The sequence below is a fragment of the Apus apus genome, chromosome 1, assembly GCF_020740795.1.
Source record: "Apus apus isolate bApuApu2 chromosome 1, bApuApu2.pri.cur, whole genome shotgun sequence".
NCBI classification, from domain to species: Eukaryota; Metazoa; Chordata; class Aves; order Apodiformes; family Apodidae; genus Apus; species Apus apus.
Window position 1 is genome coordinate 99,418,623 of NC_067282.1, and position 9,737 is coordinate 99,428,359.

A 9,737-nucleotide genomic window follows, 5' to 3' on the forward strand; every position below is an offset into this window, starting at 1 on the left:
AGGAGGGAAGTCTGTGTGTCCTCAGTCAGGAGTGAGTGAGGAAGGATAATACTTAGGACGAGGAGTCTTATACAAATCTCAACAAACCAGAACCTTCAACTAGTAGAAGTGTTTAGAAGAGGAGAGGGACTCCTTTTCCTTTACTAATAGCATGAAATCTCACAAGAAACCTTGCCCAGAAAATTTAGTAATTTCCTGGTGTTTGGAACTGTGATAATTTCGGGGAGTAGTGTTATAAGAACAATTTGCGTGGCATCACTCCTCACAGCCTAAAGAATGAATTTGCACTGGCTGTTTGGATTTGGCATAGAACAGAGGATATGCCATAAATCTGCTCTTTTAAAGGCTGATTTCTGCACTGGAGGTCAAGAGATTAGATGAAAGAGCAAGTTAATTTTTATTTTTTTTCTCTGGCTGACAAGAGACTGTCTATTCCTTCTCTTCACAGGTGGCCACTTTTGTGGGCCCAGTTACTGCCATTCCAGTTCTTCTGTTTTCTGGGTTTTTTGTCAGCTTTGATACCATCCCAACATACCTCCAGTGGATGTCCTACATTTCCTATGTCAGGTACTGCCAGGGAGGTCATTAACCTCACACCCTGGAAATGCTGTTTGTTTGCCTTTGCTTGGTTATTTTGGGTGCCAAAGAGACTATGTTCACAGCACATTCTTTTAGAATATAAAACTCCATATGATGTATACCACATTATCTCACTGCATTTTATGTTGTCTATGATGTGCAATAAATGGGAACATTTAGTACAGATCATCAGATGCAAGTCCCATGACAGTCCCCTTGAATTCAGTGGGATTGCACAACATGCAGATCTCCACAGATTTTGCAGTAGTGCATTTCTGAAATAATAGGAGCAGTATGCCCAACTGAGAAATGGATGCCAGCACCTCATTTTGGACGAAAATGCTGTCTCCTAGGTAGGCTTGTTGGATGAAGACCTGTTTTTAAGTTTTACAATAGCACTTCCACAACAGGCTTGAGATTTGTGTAATCTCTAATGTAAAGTAGTGTTTCAAGAGCCATAGGCACGATATATCCTGTCTGTCAATCACTCTCACTGTCTGAGACAGCTGTGTTAAACTGGGAACATTGCTATCAGGAAACCTCTGGAACCTAGCACAGAGGGATAATTTGAATACCTAACTGTTTATAGCTGAAATGAGGGAAGGTGAATTTTCCCATCCTCCTTTTCCCCACTGTGCCCAAGGTGCACTATTACTGAGAAAACCCAAGCTAAAATACCCTCTCATTTGGCAAATGAGATCTTACACAGTGGTCTGTTAAAGATTAAGAGACTGCACCCCCTGAGTTAGTAGCTAGTGTTCAAGGTGAGGCCGTAAACCATTGTCAAGCCCATGTGGGATCTCCTGAAGCCAGCAGGAGCTGTTGTACACATGTGATCCGTGGTGGTGTATGTGCTCGCAAAGATAAATCCTAAGGGCACCCAGTGCCAGGGGAGACCTGGGAACTGTGCCTTGTTAGGGACACTGTAGCGCATGGAAGGGAGAATGGAGAGACGTTCTGGGTTGATGCCAGCATTAGTATATTCCTGACTTAAACATAATTGTTTTCCTGTTGCTTAATTTAAAAAAAAGAAATTAATGGTGCCACTTCTAAAAGGGGAATTTCTGAAGATGAGGTGCAATTAGTCTGCTTTGTATTTGAACATTCTTCTCTGGAGAAGTTGCACTATACAGTAACTAGAAGCAGTTCAAGACAAAACTTCTGTCCTTGTTCAGTCTCATAAAATGCCAGTGACATTGTCATTTGCTTCACTGCAACAAGGGTAGAACTTGCCCCTAGACATACATATCAGAATGATACTGAACCCCTCAGTGTTTGCAGCCAAGCTCTCATACGGGTTCTGTTGCTGGTGGAGTACTTCTAAACAGAGAACGTCCGGACTTTTCCTTGTAATCCATCCTTCTTCTTTCCAGATATGGATTTGAAGGAGTTATTCTCTCCATCTATGGACTGGATCGAGAAGATCTGCATTGTGACAAAGATGACACTTGCCATTTTCAAAAATCAGAGGCCATTCTGAAAGAACTGGACGTAGAAAATGCCAAACTTTACCTGGACTTCATTGTTCTTGGAATTTTCTTCTTCTCTCTGCGCATAATTGCCTACTTTGTTCTCAGATACAAAATCCGAGCAGAGAGGTAAAGGAAAAAGAGCTAAAAAGATGCAGTAGGAAGATCTGTAGACATACAATAGAGGGCACTTGACATTGTCTCACTGTGGCAGGCCAGTCTCCAGTGCCCAGCTAGATGCTGTTGCCACCTAGCCTATAGAGAACCACAATGGGATAGTGGACATATAGTGTTAAGCCAATCAGTCCAGTTGGGTTGGGTCATGTTTTCATTACACTTTCTAGCTTTAACTAGGAAGAAGACATAGAAGGGAATTTTACACCACAGAGTATCAATACCGAGGCAGCATAACTGTAATAAAAAACCTGGCTGCTGGAACTTTCCTTATGAAAACCAATTTCATGATACGGTAATGCTAGTCTTGGTAGCCAGAATAGTATAATGTCATCTATAGGTGACAAGGTAATGAGATGCAAAACTAAGAATGCAAAGAAATTAAGATCCTTTCATCTTTTTGAATTCAGAATTTCATCTTTGCAGTTTTCTATGCATTATTTTGCAGTTCTTTTCCACAGAATTACCCCTTCTGGCTGAAAGTCTGTATATGTATTAATTAGTAAGGTAAAGTTATCTTTTTCATAAGAATACTTTTTTAAAACAAATCTGAAGTGATTCAACTTATTTTTGTTTCTGTCTAAATTCAGAATTCTGGTGCTTTACTTGTTGAGCTAGTCTCATGTCTGAAAATTGTGATGATGGGAAGAAAAGGCAGATTCTGAGTCTGCAGTAAACCTGTGGTCCAAGTTTGGAAGCAACAGCAGATAGCACAGGCAGTCAGACATGTTCAAGCTGTCATTGAATGACTGAAAAAACATTCTTTTGCAGTCTTTTAAATCCTCAATATTTGTGATATTTAAAATACTAACTATGCTCGGTATCTGTTTGATCTACCTCCTGTGAGTGAAACAATCAAAGCACTCCAAGGCTCATCTTTTTAAATTGTAAAACCAGAACCTATCCCTAAAGCCTGAGCAATTGTTAAAGCCTGATGCAATGCAAGATCTGTCCACAACTCAAAACTTGGGGTATTGTGTTAAAATACTTGTGACTGCCTCATATGGCAACACTGTGTGTAGGAGTCTCCTCAAAATATGCAAATGAGCATGTAATACTGCAGGTCTAATTATGCCAAGCAGTTTTGTTCTCTTCCCAAAGCCTACATGCACAACATGGAAATTAACTCATCTAAATACCAATGAAACTGTTAAAAGAAGCATGCATTTGTTTTGCATATGCCACTTTTGTGAACTTGGCAGGGGGGATTCTGGTTCCAAGTTGATGTGAATTTTGTCGCTTTTTCACGGGCTTGGATTTTTGACCCAAAATGAAACTGTGGGGCCCAGGCCCATGTGGGACACCCCGGTGAACTTCTGCGTGAATTCCACTACCTTCTGCCATTACTGTGCATTTACCCTAGTGCCACAGACCTCCAAGTCAGGCCTAGAAATTCTATAAGTGTGTTATTCCTATCAGAATGCTGAAGTGTTGTAGATTGGAGGCAGCTCAATGTCAGCAAACCATTCAGGAGATCAGCAGCTCGTGACAGTAGAGTAGATGAAGAGAGACCTTGTGCATCTGCTGGCCACCAGCAGGGCTGTTTTCAGACTCCATGGCTACATCTCTGCTAGCAAGCTAAACGGTGCCAGGGCCAACTCTGCTAGTCCTCAGAAAACTGAGGCTGTTAGGAATGGTCCCTGTACTATACTAACTTCTGAACACAGCCCTAGCGTTGTCTGGAAAAGCTCTGATTGTGCTGGGCTCTGCAGCTCTGCCATTTTAGCAGTGAAGACAATTTTTTCCCAGTTTTCCTGGCCCGTGCCCAGGCTCTGTTGAACTTATCAATACAGACTTAAATTCAGGATGCTTGGATTAAGCCTGTGTTACGGAACACTGTAAGTTAAGTCACATGCTTTAGGAATGTTAGCTGAACTTTTCCTGAAAGGAAGATTGACCTGTGAAGCCGACGTCAATCTTTACTGCAGAAGAAAAAAAACCAACCCACTCTGTACACAGCCTCTTTGTGTAGTCTTGTTGCTGTTTGTTGTTTGTTTGTTTTTTCACAAAAAGGCTTTTATACAGCTCTGCAGCTTTTCCAGGCATAGGCAAAAGCAGGTGTGGGCCTATATGGCTGTCAGATATCAGAAATTAGGAATTTTGGCTATTCTAAATAATGCTCATAATTGCGAACAGTTTTTAAATAAATCACAAGCTGAAATCCCTTGGTACAACATGCCATAATTATTTCAGGACTCTCAAAATATTTGTGAATATTACAGGTGGTTGAATGCTTTTCACAAGCAGACAGAAGATTACATTTGCCAAATTACTCTTGTTGCACACTGCTGGTCCAGCTCTAGGCTAGCAAGTACGAAAGAGTGTGACATCCATGGCGTTAAATACCTTCAGGTTTCATGTTTTGTGTTTACCAACACTATTTACCAAATACCACATTGAAAATCACTTGTAATTTACCAAATTAAGTAACTTTGCTGACATTTTGGCACTGTTAACTTACATGATGACAAGGCTGTCGTCTCCCATCTAGACCAATTTAGCAGTATGAGTTCCTTGGATACTCTCTTGTTATCTGTGCCTATTCCTGTTTGTAGACTTCCTTATTTTACCTTTTCAGTCTGCAGCATGTCCTCCTGTACTGTTGGTTTGTATTGTATTATGGTAGCCAAAATTCTGGTCCTCCACTGGTGTTCCTTAGAAAAGACATGCTCTTGAGTATTTTGTTACTCCTTTTTTTGGTAGGTACACTTTTTTCCCCAGCCATCTGTTGGAAGCATTTAGCTGAAAATTACTTTTCTAAGGAACACTTTCAGACTGTAGAATCCCAGTTGAGAAATAAATTAATTCTGTTGAAACTCAGTGCTACACAAATGAGATAATCTTTGCCTCCTTAGTTCTAAAATTAACTAATGATACCTGTTTAGCCACTACTGTGCCACAAAAGTATTTTAAGTCCATCCCAATTATGTTTTCATGTACTGCAAAGATTTTTAGTATAGTCCAAACTTGGCTTTTTTCTGTTTATGTGGAAATAAATTCTAACAGGCTGATATAAAACACATTCCCAGGTTCATGGACTGACCATGCATGTGCTGTGGTGTTAAGCAAGCACATTGTGAGGCTCTGGAGGATTCATGTAGTAGAATAATGAGGCCAGCAAGATTCTAAAGGCTTCCAATCCTCAATTTATATAGCCATATATAAATAGCCATAAACTGATAGAAATCAATGCCATTAATTACCATTCAAACCAGTCACAATCTGTCTGTAAGTTGCATAAGAGGCTAAAGGTTTTTTAAAGGTCTCTTGAAGAAAGAATGTATGATTTCTGTTGGGACTGTAGGAAGTCTTAAATGTTCTGTTGGCCTCATTGTTTTATTTCAACTTTTTTTTACATGTTGCTTTGGTTTGCTGTGTCCATCAGTAGAGACTCTTAGGTGCTTCAAAATGTTTTGTTATTGCTTTTCTTTGCAGAAACTTGCATATAATCTGAATAACCCAGAAAGTTTTAGAATTTAGAACATTATTGTTTACAATTAAATAAAAGATTAAGAATGCAGGTTCTACTCACATAAAAAAATTGAGAAAATTTCATCTTTATAGGTGAAAGGGAGTAACAGAAGAAAATCTGATGCTGAAATCCCATTCACTTCTGAATATTTGGAGCCCAAGTGCTGGGTTTTTTTCATTAAAGGAGGGGAATATATATATACAGACAATAGGGAGAGGTGGTTATGTAAGTGGGAGATAACACTGAAGTCCACACAGGATGTTTCAGGTGAGTGGAATTTCAGTCTGCTCTCCTTTGTCAGTCTGTGTAGTCAACAGAAATTAACATTTCATTAAACATTTGATTCTAGAAAGCAGTGTGGTGCCTGTCAACCTGTACAACTCCAGTGATCCTCTCAGAGAAGGTCCTTTCTGTCGTGTTTACTCGACAGATGGCTGTTCTTGACTTTAATGGGATCCTTTGAAGCCCTGTTCCAACAAAGTGCTTAAGTATATTAATAACTTCTTGCATCTTCATTGTCTCATGTGAATCAGAGGAACAATTAATGTCTTTAAAATGAAGTCCAGGTTTAAGTGCTTTGCTGGGTGTGGGCTGTAAGCACAGGAAGACTGAGATGTTGGCTGGCTGAACAAACTTGGAGACTATACTGAGGAGTCCATTTGTTTTGGGTTAGTCTCTAGGACATTACAGCTTTACAATGATCTTGACTTAATTGTTTTGAATCACAAAATACTTACTTTCAAGCATGGAGATGAGTGTATATTTTTCTGGATATTTACTGTTTCTTTGCATAATTGTTTTTGTTACCTGCATTGTTTTGGTAAGTAAAAATTTACTTCATGGTTTTTTTCTTTCTGTACCAGAAATGCCAATTCAGGATTGCTTTACATTTTAACAATGTCAGCATTTATTTTTACTTTCCAAACTAAGCAGGAAGGAATCTTAATTATTTTTCAGTGTTAACTTTTATTCAAATATTATTTTATTCTTTTGTTTCCTGCTCTGTGAAGATCATATTCAGGAATGCTAACAAAGAGCAGAGGGTGAGACTTGAGGTACAATGATGATGTTTCCAAACAGAGCTCCTCAGAAAAGGTGTGTGAGGAGAGAGCAAATGACATGCATACCTCTTTCTCTGCAGCCTGCTGCACCTTCTTCCATGTTGCCTTTGCTCACTGAGCTTCAGGTCCAGTCTTGTTTGGTGGGTATGTGGGAGAGAGGGTCACACATGTTTGTCCAGCATAATGCAGGGGAGGCCACCAGCAACTGCAGGGTTTGTTATTAGCTGGGATCAAGTTATTTCTGTGGGGAGTTTTTGATCTGCTGTGATCAGCAGATCTGTGGGATCTGCTCTGATGCTTCTTGATCTTTCTTCAACAGAAGCTCACTTGGGGGTTGAGCTCAGCATTTTCTGTCCCAGCCTGGTTTTGGCTGTACTCGGGTGTATCCTTATTAAGGGAGGGTTTTGAGCTGCATCAGCTGTCAGCACAACAGTGGTGTGTAAGTACAAGCTCAAATGCTGTCTCAGACAGAACAGTTCTCTTGACTTGAGTTTGTTTAGAGCCAAGGTTTGTGAGTTACTATGAACACAGTTGAAAAGGATGTCAGCTGCAGGAGTAGCAGCAAGGCAGAGCTTCCTTCTGAATGCGTCTGTAGAGCTTAGGCTGCAGGTGGCCAGCTGCACCCTTGGCCTACTTGTTAGGATCCAGGTGTGAAATAAGAGGAAATTACATGCATGCTGCTTTTAACTGTGGATACTCTGACTCGGCCAATGAATTATTTTTTTTCCCAACAACTGGATGATGATTTTGGAAATAGTTTATCTCACTGAACCATAGCTGTCTAAAAATGAGATACCCAGTCTAAGTTAATAATCTACTCTTCTCTGTAATGAAAGAAAAGGCCATCTCCAGGACAACTGGACCTGATATTTCCGTAGCTCCCTGAGGTAGGTGTTTTTCCTAATGACTTGAATTCTGGCTCATATGGTGAGTTTTATTATAGCATATTCCTGCTCCCAGAGTTGTTCTGGGCAATGTCAGCTGAAGTAGAATTGGATCTTCATTTTGCTGGCATGGTTCCAGTTTTTGCAGCAGCCCTGAAGTGGATAAATTGAAATGTTAGCAGTATAATTCAGCTTCCTGGACTTACTGAGCTGTAGTTTACCTGTTTCTTCTGGTTTTCCAAGCTACTTCTCTAGATATTAGGAGACTAGACATGCAGATACAGAGATAATTGTTCACACCGAACTTGCCATCTCCGTTGTGGTCTTTTCTAGACAAGTGTTTTGAGCACTGGCAGAAGATTTTTAATCAGGTAATATGGCAAAAAAGTGTTACTTGCCCTCAAGGAGGTATATAACTCTTGCACCAAGGACAGAGGAAACAGAGGAAGGTACCTTAGGTAGTCTACCAACCTTGTTGGAACAAATTAGAGGAGACAAGCCCCTGTATGTTGACATTTTAGAGTTTAAAGCACTTAGCCTTCTGGAGCTGGAAGTTCAAGCAATTCCTTGTTAAAATGGAAAGGTGTTAAAACTGGTCTTGCATTGTGGGGACCCTAGCACACTTAACAAGCAGATGTGGTGGTTTAAGTTACCTTGTTTCTGTAGCCCTACTGTAAGTTAGAAAAGATCTGGACTTTGCCCTAAACTCGAGTGTTAGGATTGTTGTTCCCTTTAACATCCACACAGGGCAGCAAAGATCCCTGCCAAAAGTCGGGATGTTAGAAAACATTGAGGTTGGGTTTGGCAGTAGCCTTAGGCTCCTGCTGTGGTAGATGATCCATCTGTTTTTCTGCAGGGGGGATCTCAGTGGTAGCTGCGGAGATACTGTCCCACATGTTCTTTTTCCTTTGATAAAATAATCTTCTCATCTATATCCATATCTATATCATCTATAACCAGAATAGCCTGATAGGGTGCAGTTGCTCAGGAAATTCTTTCCTTTAGTTCTATAAAAAAAGCCATTTGTAAAATACAATAGTAACAAAGGTATTTTGGAGAGCTGTTGGGAACGAGGAGTAGGCAGAAAATGACACTGTGTCATGTCCCCTGTAGCAGTTTGTGGCAGGCTAGTCATTGCTGTACCTGTGAGCCAAGTCCTATTAATCCTGCCACACAGCACTTGCAAGTGCATAAATTAAGTGCCGAGTGTCACGAAGTTAATCGTGAGCTCTGATATTCGTGGACGAGGGCATTAGCATTTTCAGGGATCAGCTCCAACTGGCCTGATCTTAAATATCTGTTTTAATAGTATATAAAGAGATTGTTGTAATGGGTCCTACTGAGTCATTTTTATAACCCTGGATAGTATTCTGCTTACTACATTCCCAAAAGTTGCAGGTTGAGCCTGCAAGCATAGCAAGTTTCTTTTAATTCTGTGCAGATGTTAGCAGGTTTCTGTTTCTGTACACATTTCACGTAGAGTTTGTGAAGCAGTAATGGTGCTGTGGAACACAAAATTTTTTGTTTGTTGTTTTTATTATTTTAAAATCTTATAATGAACCGAACTTTGTGCAGTTGTCAACTGTAGAACCTTCTTTAAGAGACTGAGATTTTCAGTTGAGACCCACTGGTCAGCACAGTAAAACAGATGATGACTGGTCAAAATATGTATCCTTTGGCACAACCAGCCCTCATGGCTCAGCCTGCCTGCTGCAGTCTCTGCATTGTTTATGTCTTCAAGATATGTCATGGTTTTCTTCAGCCATTTTGTTTTCAGGGGCCTCCATGCAGCTCAGCCCATGCTTATCAGTTGCTTGTGTGCTTACTGATGGATATTCATGGTTGCTGTCTAGATGGGGTGTGAAAATGAGCTGCTTGGGAAGAGTGTGAGTTAGGGATGGAAGGACAGCTTCTTAGACTTCTCTGAGCTACCAGATGCCCAATGTTCTGGATCTATGGGTGGGCTTCTCTCCATTACTTCAAGAAGAAAATCAATCTTTAAAATGTCTTTTTTAGTAGGTTTCAAGGCAACATGCAAGTCCTTACTTTTCAGGTTGATGGTTTTTTTTACTTCAGTGGCATCAGTGATGTCTTCTTT

At 40.3% G+C, this 9,737-nt stretch overlaps 1 protein-coding gene across 1 annotated transcript in view; it reads left to right on the plus strand.

Moving 5' to 3' along the window:
- ABCG1 (ATP binding cassette subfamily G member 1) overlaps positions 1-2,778 on the plus strand; it is a 53,107-nt gene extending 50,329 nt beyond the window's left edge. Inside the window, exons 14-15 of the mRNA XM_051619089.1 lie at positions 449-567; positions 1,953-2,778. Of these exons, the coding sequence (XP_051475049.1) occupies positions 449-567; positions 1,953-2,181 (348 nt within the window). The 3' untranslated portion in view covers positions 2,182-2,778. The remainder of the gene's footprint in view (positions 1-448; positions 568-1,952) is intronic.
- The last annotated feature ends 6,959 nt before the right edge of the window (positions 2,779-9,737 follow it).